Below are 22,987 nucleotides of genomic sequence, written 5' to 3'. Positions count from 1 at the left end.
TTAAGATTTGTCAACATTTGCAGAAATTTTTGAAATAATTTTTACCTTTTTTCAAAAGTTATATTAAAATTAAAACTGATAGAAAAACTCATTGAAAACATATTTGGATTCAGGGCTCCAAATTTATCATAATAAGTTCTTAAATTCTTTAAGCCTTGGAAAAATTGTGAATTTTGTGGCCTTGTGTAATTTATCAAAACCTTTTTAAATGTGAAGTTGAACAGTAAGATAAACACAAAAAAATTATAAATTGAGGCTATTTTTTTTTCTTGGGAAATATTTCATAGTAACATAAAGTTTGTAATGACATACACGATTTTTTTACAATCAAAAAGATAATAAAATGATGGATACCGTAATCCGGGGTAATATTGATCACTTTTTTCAATTTTTTTCGATTATTTTTTCTGTTAAGGGGAATGTGGCATGTTTCATATTTTTTAAACCAGTACTGGACTTCTATGAACGTAAAACATGGTTTCAGAAATTTATTAGACTTTTTTTAAATTTGATTTAAAAATCGATTTCATTTCTGTTCAGAATCTGATGCTTTGGGGTAATATTGATCAGTCTCTATTTGGACGGTTTTAAAGAGTTTTCTGGTCATCAAGGATACAAAACACCTTCATAATATTTACAAACAATAGTGTATCAATTTTACCTAGCTTTTTTAACGTTTTCTTTCAAAAACATTTATAATCGAAAAAAGAACAATGATGCTGCATACATTAAGGGGCAAAAATTATAACAGTTGCTAAATAGTTTTAGCTTTAAAATACAAATAAAATATTACCTTCACTTATTCCCCTAGGACCTTCATTTTTTCTTCAAAGTTAACCATTTGATACGGTTCCTATCCATTAGTCCAATACGGGCTTACTCTATGAAAATGTCTTTATTTTTTTAATATAACAAATTTATCATTAAACGACTATAAAAATAGCACTCTTACTATACACATACAAAGAAAAAAAGTTTTCTATCACATTCAATAACCCGTTTGCTTCTAAATGCTTTTTGGCATCATCAGGAGAGCTGTTTGTTTGCGACCCCGGAAAAAAAGATATTGTAATATTTTGTTACATTTTAAAAACCGTAAAAAAATTCAAATACAAACCAAATTTTTCCTATTTTATACTCAATTTATAGGCTTTCAAACGTTGAAAATCGTTTTCAAAATTTCAAACTATCACTGAGTTATTGATGATAATGTGGAAAAATTTATTGTTGGTCAAATTTACCCCGGTGATCAATGTTAGCTCGTTTTACGGTACTAGGTTTTAGATTTATTTTGTGCTAACTTTACTGACTTTTTTGAGTATTGAACACCTTGCACATGGCTTGTAAAGATTAAGTATTCAATGCATGAATTTTGAATTTGAAATGGTTGGTTCCAAATTCAGAGCTGAAATATTTAGGTAGTTAAACTTCTTATTAAAAACCCATTCTGAAGGTAGGGGTTTTGTGTGTCAAGATTTGAGGTCGCTCGGCCTTTGTCCAAGTTATTATCACTTCTTGATTTAGTCTCCTTTCTGCCGACCATGCTTCCCTGACAGAACTCATGCTTGAATTTATTGGAGAGTTCGCAAGTGTTCGTTTTGAGCCGCACTGGATTTCAAGCAGAACCAGTTCGGTTTAGGTACCGCCTAATTTTGTTTCTATATTTTAACGACTTTAACTTAAGTCCTAGTATGATTATTGGAAATGAGTCCATCAGGAAAGGTTAGATTGACAGAGAAGTCAAAGAAAATAAAAACAAATTTGAGAAACTTCGATAAAATTACTGAATGCACTGTGCTGGATTTGAACCCGTGATCTCCGGCTTTCTAGGCCTACGCATTACCGACTATGATTTTGGAGGAAAATGAAGTTCCACAAACTTAAACGAGACATTTCAAGTAATTCAACAAGACCAAGTTTGTGAAATTAGAATCAGTGGTTGGCAAGTTACAGCATGTTCAAATTGTTAGAACCGACTATTTTTGGAGGTTGGGAGTTAGGACTTTGAGTGCTAATATACAAATGATTTTTTTTAAACACAAAGTGTTAGTTTGGTGTAACTTGAAGGTGGGTAAAACTGGATCTTTAAAATAAAAAAAAATTTTTTTAGATTGTGAAGTCTACAATGTAGACTCAATAGGAATTAAACGAAAATCTGAATCAGCCTATTACACATTATGAACGTCTTCACAATTATTTAAGACTGTAGGTGTGACTAGGGCTATAACTACCATAACTTAGCTATGCATCATTTTGATGTGGCTGCTGACAGCATAAACGGATAAAAGCGGCAAATAAAACCGAACACCCCACGATGCTTTCCTTTGTCCTTCATTCATGAAGTTATTTCAATTGACCATGAATGAATTTTGACTCATGGGGCGTTGAGAGCTGATTTTTTATGCGCGAAAAATTTGCCGTTTTGCACCTTTTGTACTGAATTTGACTGTTTTTTTACCTTTAAAAGAGATGAGTTTATTGAAATAAATAGCTAGCTTCTACTAACTTTACTGCTTGACCACTGTGGATGAGGGTTATTCCTTTCTCCGATAAACTTTTATTTCGGTTAAAATTTTCTATGATTCAAAATTAAGGTAAACGTTTATCTCATTCACGCTTCATTTCAGCTCGTACACTGTCCTGCGGAGCTGACGGATGCTGAATAGAGCTGTCCAGCGCCGTTCAAGATAATGTATCTCGTTTGACTTTGAAGATCCATCTCATAGGCTTTGGTCGTGACCTGACCTGACGACCGTGTGACGTCTCTCTTAAACTAAATGCATGGTTAATGAGCTTCCAACAATACCTAGTGGTATAGATGGTAAGTTTGTTTTTTTTTTCTCAAGCTCCTCGCGATTCATGTTCGCTAATTTAATTAGAGGCTGCAATTAACGGGCCTATAAAGTACTGAGATGGTAATCATCTCGTTTTCTTTTATTTCCGCTATAGGTTTTTCAATGGTTATGCAACAAATTGTACCCATGTACCCATAGGTATAATTATGTTCCTATCACGTGAGGTATAGAATCCACGTGTTTCAAGTCTGGCGTTCTGCTATTTTGTCGTAAACATTTTGAATAAAAATTGTAAATAAATAAATTGAAAAGTTCACTGTTGCTTGCTTATTTTGCCAACATCACTAATCAACATTTCAACCACAATAAGAAATATTTGCAACCGCAACCTCCAGATATACACTATAATGACACACGGATTCCTGTCACTGTTGCAAATCGTAAATTGGCACAGCTCTTTGATAGTCCGATACCAATCGGTTTTCGTAATACGTTGAAGATGCGACTTCAACATTCAGAATTGAATGAACGCGTGCAGATTGATTAAATTCCTGTTCCCTTCTATGGATGGCGCAAATCCGTGACTGGCTACCGGCTGCTTGCCGGGGATGTCCGCTTATGGAAGAGCCGCAATCTTAACTGATTTTCGATTCGTATGCATAATTCGATGCAATGCTGTGCGACCTGTTCTCGGATGTCGTAGCTTGGAAGATAGCGAGTGAATGAATGAATGAACGAACGATGGCAAGTTCAGCAGCCAAAGTTGCAATTCTTGGTGGCCCAGAATTAATGTCCATCCTACTTGCCGTCTCGCTCGTTGGACGCTTCCCAGGAGAGTAAGGCAAGATGAAGAAAAGATTGCTACCTTCAGAACCTTAAGATTTACCCCCACTCCAATCACAAACTTGCAACTTGCTACTAATGTATATTTAATAGTATTGTCCTCGATGCTAATTGAATGGAGATGGCTCAATTGTATACTAACTCTTGGTTAGTAGCTTTTAAATCCGTTCTGCCAGTTTTTTGGCTACTAACTATGTAATGTATGTTCAAGGTGACTAAAGGCATGAATTTTTGCAAATCAATCGATTGTAGCAGTTGGATGTTCAGTCAAATTTAAATTTTAAATCTATTCTTCATAAATGGCATTATTTCGAACAGATTGTTTAAAAAATTAGAATGATTGATTACAGACTACGAAAAAAATATTTGTTTTCTGGATTCCTCATTCTCAAACTACTCAACATCTCAAATGTTCAATTCTGAGCTATAAATTCTTCACATGTTGAACTATATTTTGTGAAATATTTAGATTATTGAATTTCATTTTTTCCTTTTTTATCAATCGAAAACTATAACTTTCAGAAAAATGTTCGGAAAATTGCGCAGCATAAAAACTTTATAGTCTGTTTTCTCGCAAGAAGCTTTTATGCACTTTTTCCCCATTTAGCTCTTAAGGAATTTTAAAAATTTAGTAGAGTCGTTGCTAGATATATCACTGTATATTCTAATAAGTTCTAACTTTCCCAGTGAGCATATTGTTCTATTAAGAAGTTGTATCCCGTCTCAAGACAAGGCGAAAAGATGTTTGCAAATTTTTGCAGCCAAAACACATTTCCCCTGGTTTTGAGATGAATAAAAATTCTTCTGGTTCAAAAGCATTTTCTTTTAATTCGAAGAATTTCTCTTTTGAAAAATGTTTGATTAAAAATCTTAATGCTTTTATGTAGAGGAGAATGAGACTAGATGATCCCTGGGGATACTTGATTCCTTCGCTATATCACGAAAAAGGAATGTCTTGCAAATATTAAGTTGTTCTAGAAAAATGTGCTTAGAGCAAAACAAAAATGTTATTATCTCAACAAATTAAAAAAAAATACTTTAAAATAAATTTCCCACATGAAAATAACATAAAAAAATATTTATTTCCATATTTCAATCGTTAGAGTTTATTATAAACTTCATAATGCCATATGGGCTTGTGATATAGCTCAGATAGCAAGTCAGTTGCCTCATCGAACAAAGTTGTACCGGATAAGTTTTTCAATAACTGTCCGCCAACTGCAACGTTGAAATAAAGTTGCGAATGCCATCAAGATGGTAAAACGACTATACTCGATACAAAAAAAGGGTCATTCTTCCTTATAAACTGTGAAATGAGAACTATATGGCAAAAAATAGTCAACGGACCTTTTATCTTTGGATTTTCTATGATTTTTGCCTATGGTAAGTGTACCCTGAATTGAGGAACAAGTCTTTTTTATTAAAGGATAAAGTCTCCATTAACTTAAAAAATAACACAATTTTTCTAGTCTCACGAAAATGAGTCTAGTTCATCTACGGGTTCATATGTCGTTCTAACTTCTAGAGCATATAAACTTTAAATCAGAGAATGCAAAGAACGGCGAGATGCTAAATTTTCCCAAAAAGATATGATGAATATAAAAAAGTGGGTCAAGTATCTCTATTTTCCCCTATTTATTTATTACTTTTATGTATTTATTGATTAAATTATTTATTTAATTACACTAAGGTACAGCATTTTTTGGTGCCTACGTTTAAATAATCGTTATGGACGATTTTGGCGTTCTGAATTCGAATTATTAATCAGATTTAGGGGAAAACTGTACAAAACGCACCAGTTAAGCATAATCGATATTTACAGCCATATCAATCATTTTAGAACCAAATTGAACTTTTACGACGATTCAGAAAATTGATTGATGTCTTATTAAAGAGAAAAAGAATGATAAAAACACGGTTTTGGAGATATTTTTTGTGAAAACTTAAACGCCAAAACTAGTGGACAGAATGCACCTTACTGGAAGAGTGGTCAGAAATTAAACAATGATTATACGTAATGTTATCATTGTAACATCAAATGTTTTACAACACGTTCATCGTATTTTTGTAAACTAACAATATTTTGGCAAAATATTATTTGTTATTACCAAAATTATCGAATTTTTCGCAATTTTAAAAACACTTTTTGGTATCCTTATAGGTAAAACGCCTTAAAGTAGGCAACAAAATTTAATTTCTTGACTAATTTCGCAGCAAATATGGCGACAAATGACTTTTTCGAATTGAATATTGGTGCACCCTTTAAACTTGAAAATGGACGAAATTTGTTATATTTATGCATTCTTATCGTTAGATGGACGTCAGTAAATACAAAGAATGACATTTTGCCTTGATATTCGGTTATCCTCAAAAGTTAACAGCATTCAAAATTTGAGCGCAAAACACGTGGTCTTGCGGGCATGCTGCCCCAATTTTAAAATGATTGTGTTCAGTTTAAATTTGTCGGAAGTTAGTTAAATTCAACTGAATATTTATTGTCTTCCAAAAGTGAATATGAGTGCAAAAACGTTAGGCTGTAGTTTTAACAGATTGCGTAAGCTGGTAGACTATGAAACCTTACGTGCTAAACATGAAAAATATCAAGTGTAACGCAGTTTCGTTTAAACCTGCTTTTTCTAAGTAATAAAGTCGTGAACTTTTCACCTAAACAAGGATAGAAAAGCTTGTTTGACACATTAAAAAAGAAGCAAGACATCATTCGAAGCCATAGATTAGCATATTTTCAAGAAATTATGACATGGGCTATCTTACCCCGTTGGTGCGTCTTGTACAGTTTTCCTCTACTCTATTTTTAGTAAAATCGATCATTCATTCATTATTAATGAACCAACAGATCTATAAAAACTGATTTTTAATATATTTTTTATCCTCCATTCACCCAGCAAACATGAAATTGTAATAGAAATGACAATCCAAATCGGCTATTAAGAAATTTTCAATAACCATTGTAAAGTTGAAATTGAGTGATTTTCTATCATTCATTTACGATAAGCTTTGCCCAAAGAAGTTGTATCGAAGTTAACACTCTATCCGGTCTCTCTCTTTCTTCCTTAGACTCGGAGGACTGGAGTTCAAATCTCGGTCAAGGATTTTTTTTCTGTTTATTAAAATTACTTGAAATCGTTTATTTTGCTTTTTATGGGGAAATTGAATCGTTGTTTCCCAACCAATTATCACAAATTTAATAGTATCCCCAAAATCATGGGTGGCCATCATTTTCAACAGGCGGGCCAAATTTCAGAAATAAGATTGGCTGACTGGCCAAGAAAAACAAATTTTTCTGCAGTATTCGAAATAAATAAACACATATTTTTGAAAACGCTATAATAACATTTGCCTAGGTCACATCAAGTAAAGATTAAGCTTGTCAAGTTACTTGGTTCTATCCGGGTTTGCCCGGATATTTTATACAAAATTTGGGAAAAGTTCGATTCGACTCTGTTGCCCGATTTCATTAAAAAAATCTCGGATTTATTTACCTTTTTTACCAAGCCGAACAGAAAAAATCAAATTGTATTGTAAAAGTTTTCAATTTATGCATCCAAAACGAGAATATTTGAGTGAGTTCTTCAAATATATAATCATGAAAGTTTTTGTGGAAGCCTAAAATACGATTTAAAATCTGCTGATAACTTTTAATGGACATTTTTTTTACTATTGATATAACCTGGAGTTTTGGTCGACAATTTGGACAGGCTTTAAGAAGAAATGAGTCTGGATTTTTTCGGCCCAGATACGTGCTGAAAGAATTCTGGCAACCTTATTATAGAGTCATTTTAATTTGTCGTTTTCGTCACTAGCATATTTTTTACAAATTTTGCTCCATTTCATAAATAGTAGAAATATTACGCAATACGAAATGAATTATGCATCTCAATTTTTGTACGTCAATCTTTTCAAGGCATTTAAAATCTCATCAGTTTACAAGGACATAAAGTAAATTTTATGGTCTCCAAGTATAAAAAAAATGACCGCCCATTTTCTAAAGTTTTTTAGTTCACCGTTTTCCTTAGAAAAATTGGATAGACATATTTAAAAAAAAAAAAAAAGCAGAATGGTTTTGTAGAGAAAAAGCGTCCACAAGCTTGAAGTAATAATTTGTCCAACGAATATCTCTATTTGACAAGTAAATTTGGCAAGCCTTCTATGAACAGGTTAAATACGAATATGAGTCTTTTTTAATCATTACACCTTTTTACCTTTTTACCCAACAATAAATTGTGTCTAGTTTTTCATTGTTAATATTCATTCATAAAGAGCAAGATGCCAATCAAACTATATTTGGATTTGGTTTAATTTTCATCAATATATCCTTTTTTGTTAAAGCTTAGAAAACATCAACCAATTGGAAAAATGTACAGATCAAACTTTTGATAGTTTACATGATTTGCACAAATTATTAAATTTGGATTGATGAACGAAGTTGTTGAAATAGAATTCATGTAACGAATGGGTGAAGTTGTTGTAAAAGTATAATTTGAATTATGATGTTGATATACTTTGATGATTTTTTACGATTTTAAACGAAATTGATAAGATCTTACTATCTTTCTGAGGCTATCCAAACTCCTCAATATTGAAACTAGAGTCCGCTGGAATGCTCTTCATACCAATGATATGTAGCCACCAAAACCCAATCGAGAAACATTGAAAAATGTGTGAAGGAATTTACAGATAATGTGTCAAATACCGTACAATTTTGATAATTTAAAAATTGTATTTGTAATTGTTTATATAAGGTGACGATAATCTTTTTTGAAACATTATATGAGGCCCGCAATGCCATAAGTGCAAAATTTTGTGTAAATAATGCCAAACGATTCTTCATGTTGATTTTTATGGATTTTTAGAATTATATTCGCATACTCGCAAATGTATAGTAAATGGCCAAACACAACTTTTTGAAAGCATGTTTTCTCGAAATTAGTTTTATACACTTTTACCTTTTTGCCTTATATCACTTCAAAGAGATTTTCAGATGTTCGTTTTGAGTTTAGATAGAGTTGATTCAAATATATTTTTTCCAAATGATATACGCAGATATCATCAGTTGGCCATGGTTTGGCCACCCATGCCCTAAACGGATGTCAAAATCGAGAGCTTTCGGTGCATCAGCCTCACATGTTGTCCTTCTAAAATAAAGGAGAGAAGGGAGGGAATTTTGAAACAGCTTTATAACTGGGAAATCAGTGAAAAACTTGATAAGTTCGTTCAAAATTTCCACACTGATCGTGCATTCCAAGTTACCATAGGAACAACACTTTCGAGTTTTAAAAAGAAGAAAATGGCGTACCGCAAGGATCTGTCCTTGCGTAGTAACCTTATTTTTGGTCGCGGTGAACTCAATGTTTCAGAACTGAAATAAAGGGTCGCACGTCTTCGTCTACGCAGTTGATATCATGTTGTTGTAACTGGTCGTAGTCTCAAAATCAATAACAAAAAACTTCAAATAGCAGTGGCAAGAATATCAAAGTGCTCCAAATCAATGAAATTCACAATGGCTCCAGAGAAATGCCTCAGGAGCCACTTCTGTCTAAAAAACTTAAAGTAGAGTTAGATGGAGTACCAACACCATACAAAAAAAGAAGCAAAAGTATTGAGAATCACTTTCGACAGACGATTTTGATAGATTTGGAGGCACTTTGGAGGAATCTCAAGCAAAAAACACACTGTGTCTAACCGTGATTCTTATATAACTGTTGGCAATAGCGTAGTTATTAGTAAACTTATTTACGGCTTAGAAACTACCAGCTTCTTTTTGGATAAAATCATTTCAATATTGGGTCTCACTTACAACAAAATCATCCGAAACGCTAGTGGATCGCTTCCAACCTTCCCCTTTTTTTTTATTTACAAGGAGTATGCCCTCCCCAGTTGCGCTGAGGCAACTGGAGAGGGCATACTCCTTTCACTTTGTTACCGCTTTATCTACCGTTAAAAAGGCTATTAGCGTAAGGGAAAAATCTGGTCCTTACAAATATCTCAATCGAAATGTCAGGACAATATTTTGGAAATATACCGGACTACTTTTACCAAACACTGAGCAAGGCGTACGTCTGGGGGAAAAGAAAGTTTGTGCTGGAGATGCTTCAAGGAAAGTAGTTGCTTGTTACAATTCAATTGTCGAAAATAGTTTTCGTGATCTAATCAAACTTCACACTGACGGTTTTAAGCTAGACGAAAAAGTCGGAGCTGGTCTGTTCGGTAGCACAGCTTCTAAAATTTGTATTGCTATTTCTTGCAGCAAAAACAAAAATCAAAACAAAATTTATCATCTGATTATAAATATTTTAGGCAGATTTTAAATCTTTCATTATTATTTTTATTAAAATTGCACAAAAAATTTCGTTTTGGGCGCATACAACACAATTTGTTTTTTTAGTATTATTTGAGAATAAGAATAACCCCGGGCAAAATCCGGGCTTTCCATTGAAATCCGGGTAACCGGGCCGCTTCGGACTTTTAAAAAAAATTATAACAGATGTTTCGGCAAACCCGGATAAAATCGGGCAACGTGATAACCTGCCAAAAACTCAATCTTTTTTGTAAAAATTAGCAGTATGATTGATTAAATATAAATTTCCAAAAGTTTTGTAATCTTTTTCGTAATCCCTCCAAATAATTCCGCATAAATTTGCATTGTACAACAGTGTTTGCCCAGGCACCATGCAAATATTGTGAACCAATAAGCAAGTCGCAAGCCAAAATTTTCAAACTCCCCAATTAGTGGACATTCGCATGGAGGAACTGGCATGTAGCGCACTTTTCCTCCCCATTAGATTGCTGATGATGGTCACCTTAACTATGCTAATGGGTAGGTAGCTCTAAGTACCCGTACGTACCTGTTGTTGAAGGTTCGCGGAACGGTTAGAAAAATTGGTAGGAACTACCCTTCAATTTTCTTATGTGACCAGGCAGAGCAATGGTCGGATTTTGGGGGCACCCCTTGAACTCTGGCACTGCCACTGCATTTTGGGGGGTTAGAATGAAACAGTCAGCGTATGGATAATGGCACTGATTGAAACACTAAGAAGAGGAGTGTGCGCGCATAAAGACGCCATTAAAATTGGACAATTAAAATTCGTGTGTTCTTAGCCGTGGATCCTCGGCGGCACGGCAATTCAAAGATGCGCCATGTGGTAGTTTGTATAGAAAAGTGATGCTGATGCTCTGGGGGAGCCTTAGAGGATTGAATCTTCTCCAGTTTGATATAAAGTTGAACGGTCAAGTGGTAGGCTTAAGCATTCGGTAGTGTTCCTCGGAAAGTGCAACAGTGGCAGAATAGAACGATTGATCGGTGCTACAGACTTTAAGTGAACATGCTTAGGCTTAGTTGTTTGGTGAGTGGATCTGTTGAGTGTAGTTCAAGGACATTTTTCAAGCTTGATGGACTGTTACTGCAAATGGAAAAGGATGTGCTAATGGTTTCCTGAAATTTTCTGTTCTTATCTGTGTAGTGCGTGTTGCTGGTAGCAGTGGGATTAACTCTTGCTGAGGCTCCACTTCCGGGAGGAAGTAATGGAGGGGGAGGCGGATATCAGCAGGTGTCCAGCGGTCCACAAACCTCCGATGGTCAGCGTGTGGATCCGGAACTTCTGGAAATGCTGAAAATGCTCTTGCTGCAGCACGAAAGTGAACAATCGAATGGAAATGGCAACGGCGGAAGTTCGGGACAGTTTGGATCATACGGTCCGCCAGCTGGAAGCAGTTCACAGGGTCGAGTCACCGGAATCGATCTGGAAGATCCACGACAGAGTAAGCAGGTCGCTGAGTTCTGGCAGGGAGGTCAGGAACAGGCTCCTCCATCCGGTAGCTATGGTGCCCCAAGTGGTTCTTATGGTGCTCCCGTAGGTAGGAAATGAATGAATTAATTTATTTGACCTCGTTTTAAGCATTGCTCGTTAAGAAAAAAATAATAAATTTGTCACCGTTAAGCATGTGGAAGTTTTATTACGACTAGTTGAACTATCCTTTTCAAAAACATTAGGTTATTCGTCGAATCTCACAGATCGTAATTTTATTTGTCGTTGTGGAGGCCATTTGCGCATTGTTCGTCGGATAATTTTGATTTGAATAACATTTAGTTAATTTATTCCCACTTCTGATTGTTTCAGCTTGTTCAAAATTTCAATACCTTTTCCTGTATGAAGATAAATATATAGAAAAACTAGCAGACCCGGTAAACTTCGTCTTACCATGTTAAACTTGGCGTCTATTTCCATTTTTTCTTCGCTGTTAAACTTCAAAAAAGCATCAAATCTTGAGTTGTTAATCGTCTCGTTTTCTTGAACATGTCCTAGTTTTTTCCCCATATCCAACTTTTCCGTTTGCTCGAATTGTCCCGCTTAACTATATCAGAATCAAACCTACGAATTTCAACTCAATTCTACGGGTCTTTTCATAAATTATCAAAAAATTTGCTCCAATCAATCTTACATGCATCTTAGGGGAGGAGCGGGCTATATGCGCCTATTAAGCAAAACACTGATTTAATCAAATATCACATCGAATATGTGTACAAAAACTTCATACACGTGTGCAGGCATCTGTTTTCTATACATTGGAGTAATTTTTATGTAAATATTTTCTTCTGTTTCCAAGAAAATGATTTTATTTTAAGTGTTGTCTAAAATGCCGAACCTCAAACCGTGTGGGCTAAATGCGCCTATTTTTGTTTTGAACACAATTACTGTTTTTCGGGCAATATTTCCGTATAGTTTCATTGAAACTGCTAGAAAGTAATAATTTCCGCACGACAAAGCTGAAGTTTTATAAAAATCTATGAATATTATATTTTTATGGAATAACACAAAAGTTAAGGTTGCCATACTATGGAGGCAGTTCATCCATGTGAAAAACTTTTTCAAATCTGTTTTTAGATCTTCAATTCTCTCTTAAGATGTTATTCAGAGCTTAGATTTGAAGGTTCAATGATAAAAATCATTTATTAATTCTATTAAACCTGCTATTTCAGGATGGAGGCATTTTACAAACATGATGGGGGCATACAAAAACACTCTATTATTCCACTACATAATCATTATTAAACCTCCACAAAAGCTGAAATATGTTTAATTTCTAAAGTTCATTTGAGTAAGAAACAAAAACCATCCTTGTTTTTGTTTTAAGCTTCTTTACGTATAATTTGTAAAAGTCGAAATATTACATCAAAATGTATCAAAACCTTGAATGATTTTTTAAATTTTTTTGAGTTTGTAAATTCATAAAATTCTTTTTTGCCTTATGTTCTAAGCGTATCACCCTCAAAATGCATTGGTCAGATAAGCTGTCTAGTCAGCCATTCCATCAAACAGCCGTAGGGTCATTTAACCCGATAGGCCCATTTAGGAAACCTTTCCCCTACATGAATGTTTTTCTTTTACATATCTTTGATTCGGATGCTTTTAAGGGGGGGGGGGTAGGGTCTAACGGGTAAAAAAAACACCATTTTCACGATTTTTTTCTGGAGCTATCGTTCAAACAAATGTATTCAAATGTTTTGCATTATACAAAGCATTGTTAAAAGAACATTAAGTAATTTTTTCGTAGAAAAATATTGAAAAATGAACCGGTGACGGAGCACTTTCGAGGATGCTTTTTAAAAAACAGGATTTGCGGTGGACACTGTATCTCAGCACAGAATCATCTGAAGTCAAAAAATCAGAGCTAAATATTTTTAATAGATATTTTTCTGGACCCCAACGTTTTTATTTAACTTAAAAAAATTTTTAATGAAATTTTTGCGGCTATTTGAAGTAAAAACTACGAATTTTCACGAAAAAAATCCGCCATTTTTTATCTGTAAAATCTTCCCAAATAAAAAAAAAACAAAAAAAAGAAAAACGTTGGGGTCTGGTATTTTATATGTAGATAATATGTTCCAAATTTTAAAAGAATCGGATAAGTAGTTTTCAAATGACGATGTCCACGGACTTTAAAAATGTGCTTTCGAGAAAAACGCGTTTGAAGTTTCTGATCTTGCTTCTTTGCAGTATTAGATAGGAGGAGATAATGGCCTATAACTTCTACAGTTCTGCTTCAATTGAGTTGAAAATTTGACACAACATTCTTGAAATGTTTCACAATAAGAAAATAAAAAAATAATAAAAATCGATTTTTTGAAAGTGTTAGACCCTACCCCCCCCCCCCCCTTCTAATATTGCAAAATGGTATCAGGTATCAGCTTCCCGTTGCAAATTCGATTTTTTCAGCACTCAACGTAACCATAAAACTTGGCAAGCCTTATGCTAAAAGAAATCCACTCTTTGTAACTTGTTCCATAAATAACATATGTTGATTATATCTATGTTTCATTTATAGTATACCATTTAGTTGATTTACTCCGCTTTGTTCAAGATTCCTTTAAGGTTGAAACCGAAATCAAAAAAAAAATTCATTTATTGGCATATATTGCATATGAAACTTTATGGAAGAAGAATTTTGAATATCGGGACAATTTTTGGAGTTTTTGCCCAATATTTTGCCTAGCGCAGCACTCATAGCTTCCGACAGCTTTGGATGGTACATTTTTTTAGAACTGAAGAAATAAAAAACATTAGCGAAGATATTTTATAAACCATTTTCAAGCAGCTTCACTTCAGTTCACTATCCTCACCCTTGGAAGCAGTGGTTATTAATATCCATATTTTCATCAAAACCACGTCCAAAAAAAAAAGTTCGCCCTTTTTTTATTTGTCGGAGCAAAAATTGAAAATTTTATTCCATAAAATATTAACTCAATAAATCAAGCTTTCTTGATTTATTGGTTTAGTGTTCAAAGGAATTTAATTTGGTTTTGAAAGGAGAAAAATATGTTTAATTTTTTTGTTATTAACAGTGTTGAAGGTGATTTACGATTTCATTTAAGATTATGTGATATTTTCAAGATTCAATAACATTTAATTGAAATGCAGGTTTTAAAAACTTAAAAACATAAAAAGAACTAATCTGTAAAGGCTACGATGATTTTATGTGCTCATTCTATTTTTTAGAAATGTTCATGTAAATTTACCTCGAAACCTTTAACATTTAAGTGTCTTTCTTTATTATACATTGCAATTTTCAAGAAATATCGGGGCAAGTCAGGTCATCATAAAAACTTATAAAAAAAATCCTGCTTCTGCTATCAAAAAAAATTATGCTTCTGGAATATCAATCAAAAAAAAAAAGGACAGGCTCTTGTTCAGTTCATGTGTCTGTTCATTTTCAAAGGATTTTGTAGTTGTTCTGTTAATTTAAAGGCGCTTGATACAACTTCAGTAAAGCACATTTGTACATGTTCGAAAAATGTTTCTAGGCGTATTGGATTATAAACCAAATCTTTCGACTTTTCTTTTTTCAAATGTCCGTAAAGAGTCATACCATTATTTATAATGCATCAGTACTAAATTCATATTTTTTATACAAAAGTTTCTTCTTTAAATAACACGAATTAAAGTTTTTTTTTTAAATCGTTGAAATGGTTTTGATTTGATCGGCAAAATATCAATTTGGGTCACATCTAGGCGTCATTCATTACTATGTGCTGTACAAATGATCTAGGAATCAAGAAGAAAAAACACATCTAGGCTTCATATGGCCACCACATGCATTGAAATTATGCTTGGTTGAAAAATGCGCGCCCAAATATTCCCACTAATCATAATCAGTATGCTATGCCATGGTTACTACCCCCTCTCCTGACGTTTGCTCGCGACGCCTCGACCATGGAGACGACAAACAAACCGCCCGGCCTGCGCCCAAAGGAAAAAAAATCTCGAAAAAATGGAAGCCATGACTTTAATTTGATTGAAAAAACTACAAATTTAATTATTAAGGACAACTGATGCGACTTTGTGTTGTTTTTATTCGATATAAACCGATTCGCATGGCCACAGAATATTCTAAAAATAATTTCATTCGAATCGTTTGGGTAATTTCGGAGGAGTAGTACTACAAACACCGTTACAAGAGAATTTTATATAATAGATTTGAAATTCTAATAAACTAAAGCATTGATTTCTCGCAATGAATTTTAAACGCGAGTCTTTGAAGATCAATTTGGATATGAAAAATTATGAATCCGGATATAAAAATTCAAAAACACGTTCCGTCAACTCGGGAAACATACAGCCATGCGCGGTCCTACGGTTACAAAATACCCGCAAACGCTAGGATTTTTTTTTTTAAATTTAACTTAACTTTAACTTAACACCAAATAACTTTCGTTGAGTTACTTAGAGTGTTGATTTTGAATAAACCTACCATTTTTCTACTGTACTGTACATTTAAGCTACATACTGAAATGTAGAGGCAACTTAAAAAAAATGTCACTTATTTGCTCCCATTAGCTTTAGCTTACGCGAGCAAATGATAATGAATTTTGTACTTGCTTCAACATCTGAGCTTCTAAATTCTGCATTTTCTTTTAAATTTTCATGGAATAACGATTTGCAATTTTCCTCAATTTTAAAACAAAATTTACCATGTTTTATGGAAATTTTTATTGGAGGGATAAGTTTTCCAGTTAACACCTCAGAAGTGTATGACTTCCACTGACATTCTAACTTTCTTATCTGCCTTTTCGACATTATAAACATTATTTAATGTTTATGAAATTTAACTTCTGATTTTGTTTCTTTAACGCTAAACATACCGGAGGGGGTCAAATGACATTTTTCGAACATCAAATAACTATGACTCCTATTAAATTTGTTTTTTTTTTCGCAAAAGTTTCTTCATAACTATTTTTATTTTCAAAATGCACTTAATTTTTCATTAAAAAATAATTTTAAAGTTTATAGACTTCGAAAAACGTATGTGGTATACATACCTTTTTTTACTGTAGGGGGTCGAATGACCCCCAGTTTTTTCGCTAAAAACCTCTTGTTTCTCAACCGATTTTTACAAAATTTATAGTTTTGGAAAGCTTGTAACGTGACTCAAATCAGATTCTCCTAATATTCAGCTACAATCATTTATTTTGAACTTATTCAAAGTCTAAGAAAAAAATCCGAAAAACATGCTTCGGAAAAAAGGCTGTAGGTTAATGTTAAAAGGTGCTCGAAAAAAATTCACTTAATGCTTGAGTAAGCTAAAGTTAGAAGATATATGCTGCACATATGGAAATAATTTTTTAAAATTTCTTAAATTTAAATAATTTAAAAAAGTGGTGTTAAAACTGTACTTTTTTATGAATATACCGCCAAAGCTGTTCCAGTCGCAATAAATTTTTATTGAAAAGTTAATTGGAAAGTTGACGTAATTTGTGACATTTTGACATTTTTAGATTTAGATTCTTGACGGCTGTTCAAAGGTAGTTGTTTTTCGAACTTTTTATCAATCTACATTTTTGGAGACTATCTTAGCAACAAAATTCGACTTTTCATTGGATTTTGAGTATGTAAACACATAGTTATTGCAATAAAACTATATTCAAAAGAAAGGACACTTTATACCGGTTCTAGTAATGTAATTACATTGATAATACGGTGCTTGACAAAAATATGATAAATAAAACAGTTAAGTAGCTTCTGAATTTTGAAAAGTTACCACAAATTCTTGGTTGACAGGCCGGTGCAGTGAGTGGTAATATCTCAAAATTATTTCGCACATGAAGACAGGTGAATGGAAACAACAAACACAAAAGCATTCGCGCAAAATATCTGGATTTACTTTCAGAAAAATATTTATAACTAGAGATGTACCGAATATTCGGTCGGCCGAATATTCGGCGCCGAATACCGCAGAAAAACCGTTGAGCCGAATATTCGGCTCACCGAATAGTTGAGCTAAGTATTCGGCCGAATAGGCCGAATAGGCCGAATATCTACTACAGACTTGTAAATTTCCAAATAATTTTGGATAATTTATAAAATATCCAAAAGTAATGTTGTAAAAGCTTCACAATCATTAAAAACTTATGGTTTCAGCAAAACATCTAAAATGTATCCGCGTATCTTTCATTGTAGATCGTACAGGAGAATGCTGAACGGTATCGCTTTATACTTTTATTATAGTTTATCCCAGAGTTTCTGGATATATTCAGGCTTGACCATAAATCCAGTAAAGAATCTAGATAAGTCAAATCTGGTCGGGATGTCCAGATATTGTTTAAAACTTCCCGAGTATTGCTCGGGTTTATTCAGATGAATTGCTAAATCAAATAAAAAACTCAAATTCCACTTTATTTTTTTTTTAATTATGCGTTCAATAGCGATTTTTAAAAAAATTCAAAATATACATAACTTTTGGCATCTTTATTTTTTTTCCAAAATCGTCCTGAATGCTAGTTCGTGTTTAGATCTCTAGCCGAGTAGTCGTCTTTTTTGTCTGCGACGTTGTCTCAAGCTGTGTGTAGCCTAGCTACTGATTAAATTTCGCTTTGTTCAAAACAATAGCTGATATCTACGTGTGGAAAAATGGCAGCCAAACTAGAGGAAGCGCGCACCAACACGCTGCGTATCTTTTTTGGGCCTGGAAGATCTGAACCATCAGATAGCGGATTGTTTCAGTTCATGAGATCGAAAATGAGTTTGGTTTCCGCTAAGCTCTTGGCAATGTATAAGGAACCCAAAGAACATTGTGTCTATCTGAAGTTTCAATCCGAAGCTTTATTGAAGGAGACGCTGTTGCGCTTGCCATCTTCGATGGAATATTTTTACGATGACGATAGCTCAACAACGGTAACATTTTCTGCAGCGTCGAGTGTGTTTAAGTATGTTCGTGTTTTTAATCTCCCACCGGAGATAGAGGACAAAGAAATAGCGGATGTGTTTTCAAAATTTGGAACAATTCAACGTTTAGTGCGCGAAAAATATGGTGCTGAGACCGGGTTTCCAATTTGGACAGGAGTTCGAGGCATCCATATGGAAATAAAGAGTGAGGTTCCCGCAACAGTACATGTGCGTAACTTTCAAGCCCGCGTTTATTATGAAGGCCTTCAGAATAAATGCTTTGTTTGTGGAAGTTCAGAGCACATTAAGGTTAACTGTCCTAAGCGTGTATCGGTGAACAACCGATTAAGTACATTGCGTTATAGTGACGTTGCAGCTGGATCTAGTCGTGAAGTAGAAAAGTTGTTTACTGGACAAAAAGTTACCATGCCAAAACCCCTGTTGCAAAATGAGGCGAGAATTGGGTCGAGCGATCAGAACACATTGGATAGAGCAGCGTTCCAAAACGTTTCGGAGCTGTCCACCAATGAAGGTGGAAACCAGATCGGAGACAAAGAAAAAGCTCTAAGCTTTAGTGAAGCTTTGGATTCATCGGAAGAAGTCGATGAGGCAGAACATGACATAGTGGTAATTGAGGAGGAGCAAGCTTTCACGAAAGTATCATCGGAGCGCACAAAACGCGGAAGAGAAGAAATTAATAACGATAGCAGAACTGCATCCGAAACATCTACGGAGTCGGAACCGGGATCGGTGACTATTCCTTCAGCAAGTATTTCATTGGCACAGAGTAGACTAACTCGATCTAAGTCAAAGCAACAAAAAAAGCATTGATAGGTTATGTTTCACTTAACTCAGCTGTGTTGAGTTAATTTGAGATGATATCAGTTGTTGATTTTGTTCTGTCAATTAAAAGTAGTTGAGAATGTTGAGATTCAATTTATCTGTAGATTAAAAATGATCGAAATACAATCCAAGAAGTAGAAATGTAACAACAGTAGTAATGAAATGGTTAAAAAAGATCCGGTTCATTAGAATACAAGATTTTATCAATGTTGACTAAACACAACTGTAGGTGTAATTAGATGTAGAATTAATTAAAATTAAATAAATAAAAAAAAAAGTGAAAAAAAAAAATGCCTGACCGCGTGGATACGTGTGGTTTAAAGTATGGTATGCTTAAAGTAAAGATCTATCTCTTTTCAACAACTTTTTTGAAGATATCTTGCTCAAATTCGACCTTCATCTAATTCAATATTAGAGAAGCAACTTCAAATAGCTTGGCACCTGTTTCGACATGTTTATCCCAGATTTCACAGAAACTCAATCTCTTGGGTGATAAACGCCCTAGAAGCTACTTGTCATCTGATGTCTCTACAATTATTGGTGACATTTTAAAAATCAGAAAGACCCCTACTTAAAAAAATATCTTGTAATACATCATCCGATAAAATCATCTGGTTGAAAATAACTAAAAAACATAACGGGCATTAATATTGAAGAAACAGAAAGCATTGAAATAATCGTTAAAGTATTTTTTCATTAAAAACTCAATACAATATTCGACCGAATATTCGACCGAATATTCGTTTGGCCGAATAGTTGAAAAGGTCAATATTCGGTATTCGGCCGTTCGCCGAATACCACTATTCGGTACATCTCTATTTATAACATACTAAAAAAAACCAGTGCGAAGCCGAATTTAGTTGTAAGAATACCCAGCAAACATTTAATAAGGTATATCGCAGGAACAACAAAATTATTCAAAGTAATATACCAGATGGAAAGATTGTATTAAACTTACCAAAATTGCATATATCTACAAAAGTGGGGGCGATATATATACAATCTACAATGACAAGATTAAAACGGTTCGATATCAACACAAAAAGCAAAATATACGATTCTAAGTACAGTAGTTTTTCGATTTTATCACTGTTCGATTTTATCAATACTCGTCAAATTCGCGCTCGATTTTATCAGGCTTTTTTAGAAATCATTCAGAAACCATTTTCAGGACCTATATTTTCTTTCAAAATAGTAGAGCGTCTTTGTTCATGATATTTTTTATGGTTTATGTTATGGTATAATAATATGAAAATGCTATTGAACTGCTTACTTTAGTTGTAAAGTGTAATAATCGTCATTTGGATTTGAAAAACATTTGTAATAATCGACATAAGTATTTTAACGTCACGAAAAGGCTAGTGTTGTTATTTGTGCTTTTTTTTCCTGTTGGGGAGAGAGTCCACTGCGACCATTAAGTTGATCTATTGTGGTTTACCCCGCGATATTATTTTTACTTCGCTATGCTACTTGACACCCCTGCACTATTGGTTAAAGTTGCAGTTGTTTACCGGTAGCACTACGAGCACACACATAATTAGGTAGGATCACCAAGTACAATCTAAGTTCCCTTGAAAAGATCGATCCACATGCTGTGCTGCATCATTGAGGTGTACAATTCCAAGGTATACACGGCTAGCATTTCACTAATGCAAAAACCGCCAACCATTATCATACTATGTGTGCCAGGTTATGTCACGACGGGATTCGATCTCATGATCGTTGGCTTAGTAGACAAGTATGCTATCCTCTAGGCCACGATCTGCTGGCCACGATCTGCTGGCCACGATCTGCTGGCCACGATTGTGCTTGGTTAGCCGCTCTAAAAAAGTAAACTTTTTTGGTTATGGTTATTGGAAGGGTGGCGTGCGCAATCCTGATTGGACAGCCTTTAGTATTGTCTGAATGGATAATTTTGGAATATCAAAATGAAATTCTGCAAGCTTTGCCTAAAAATGTGTAAAAAGAACTGATTATCTGCTCATAAAGCAATTCTAGAAACACACTTTAAAAGTCTTAGTTTAGCAAATTCCAAAATATTTTTCGAAAAGGTAAACTTTTTAGTTAATCAAAGGTGTGACGATTAAAATATTGAAATTTGCCGAAATAATTTTTTATGAATTTTTCTTTGTTTTTTTTTTAAATCGACATTAGAGATAACGGCTGTTAAATTTACTGTAATTAGATTAAAATGAAAAAAAAAAATTACCCGACCGAGATTTGAACTCCAGTCCTCCGAGCCCGCCGTCTGATATCTTACCACGATGCCAACACATCAATTGATATCATCCACGCTATAGCTCTATATGTGGGATTTGCTTTCTACAAACCGGTCAAAAGAAGAAAAGGGGAGACCGTATTGACTGTCAATTGAAGCACCGCCCATTTATCGTATATCAGTTCAATCAAATCGTTTATGTCGAATTAGTATATTCTCAACTTTTTGGAGGCATATTTACGAGTTGACTATCCGATTCAACATTTTTGGGCAAAGCTTGTCGAAAATGAATTATAGAAAATCACTCAATAACAAAGTGTTTACGATCGTTATGGAAAATGTCTCAATATTCCATTTGGATCATCATTTCTATTACGATATCATGATTGCTGGGTAGTCTCAGAAAATGCAGATTGATGAAAAGTTCGAAAAACAGCTAGGTACCTTTGTACAGCCGTCAAGAATTCTGTGTTTCATCTATCTATATATATGTATATAAAGCAATTTATGTGGGTTTGTTTGTTTGTTTGTCCTCATAGACTCAGCTGTCTCAAGAGCTAGAGAGCTGAAATTTGACATGGATGCTCATTAGGACCAGGAATGATGAAAAATGTTTTTAGATTTTCGGATGACCCTTTCTGAAGGGGGTCGTCTATAGAAGACAAATATCGTTTTCGCGATATTGACGTTACTTTTTGTCGGATCGTGTTGAAAATTTGCACATGAGTGTTTTGAAAGACGAACAATAGATTTCGGGTGTCAAATTTTGTGTAAGGGGTCAGCCAAAGGGGTCGTCCATATTAACTGTTTGCTGTTTTTGGCGAGATTGACGTTATTTTACATCGTAATCAGATGAAAATTGGTACACGATAGTTTTGAGTGACGTGCAATCGATTTGAGGTACCAAATTCAGTGAAGGGGACCATCAAAAGAGGTCGTCCATATTACCTTGGATGATGCAAGGTTTTCAAGTTGACGCAATATACACTGAACGCAATACGTCAAACTGGAGAACGTGAGATCTAGTACTTTCTCGGTCAACAGTGGTGTTCCCCAAGGGAGTCACTTGGGACCCCTTCTTTTCATCGCTGTTATCAACGAATTTCCTGAAGTGCTGACTGATGTGTTCGCGCTGGTTTATACCGATGATTTGAAAATGTTTTTGCCTATTCGTCACCCGAAGGATTGCGTGACTCTGTAAAACGCCTTGCACAGATTCACAGAGTGTTGCAGTAGATTCGGCCTAAAGATCAATTCCTCGAAACGCAACGTGATAACATTTTCCCGGAAAATAAGCAATATCACTTATGAATACCGCTTAGAAAACGATTTCATCATTGCTCGGCAAAGCTCAGTAAAAGATTTAGGAGTGGAGTTGGACGCGGAATTAACTTTTTCAAAACACATCGAAAAAGTTGTAGCAAAGGCCAATTCTATGTTCGGAATGGTTAGTAGAATCTGTCACGAGCTGGGTAATCCCTACACGATTGTTTCTATCTACACTGGATTAGTTAGAACCGTCATTGAATATGCCGGCATTGTGTGGCGACCGTACTACAACATACACAACAACAGACTAGAGAGAGTTCAGAAGAAGTTCTTGAAATACGCTT

The 22,987-nt window shown here is 34.4% G+C and overlaps 1 protein-coding gene across 1 annotated transcript; it reads left to right on the top strand.

Moving 5' to 3' along the window:
- The first annotated feature begins 10,862 nt into the window (after positions 1-10,862).
- LOC129758759 (uncharacterized) lies at positions 10,863-11,593 on the top strand. Its single transcript, XM_055756372.1, has 2 exons — positions 10,863-10,999; positions 11,117-11,593. Exons 1-2 carry the CDS (start codon positions 10,979-10,981, stop codon positions 11,519-11,521), a joined length of 426 nt encoding a protein of 141 aa, XP_055612347.1. The 5' UTR covers positions 10,863-10,978; the 3' UTR covers positions 11,522-11,593.
- Positions 11,594-22,987: the final 11,394 nt, after the last annotated feature.

This window comes from Uranotaenia lowii, chromosome 3, assembly GCF_029784155.1.
Source record: "Uranotaenia lowii strain MFRU-FL chromosome 3, ASM2978415v1, whole genome shotgun sequence".
In the NCBI taxonomy this organism is placed as follows: domain Eukaryota; kingdom Metazoa; phylum Arthropoda; class Insecta; order Diptera; family Culicidae; genus Uranotaenia; species Uranotaenia lowii.
The sequence above is the reverse complement of the archived record's forward strand: the minus strand, read 5'-3'. Positions and strand labels throughout refer to the sequence as shown.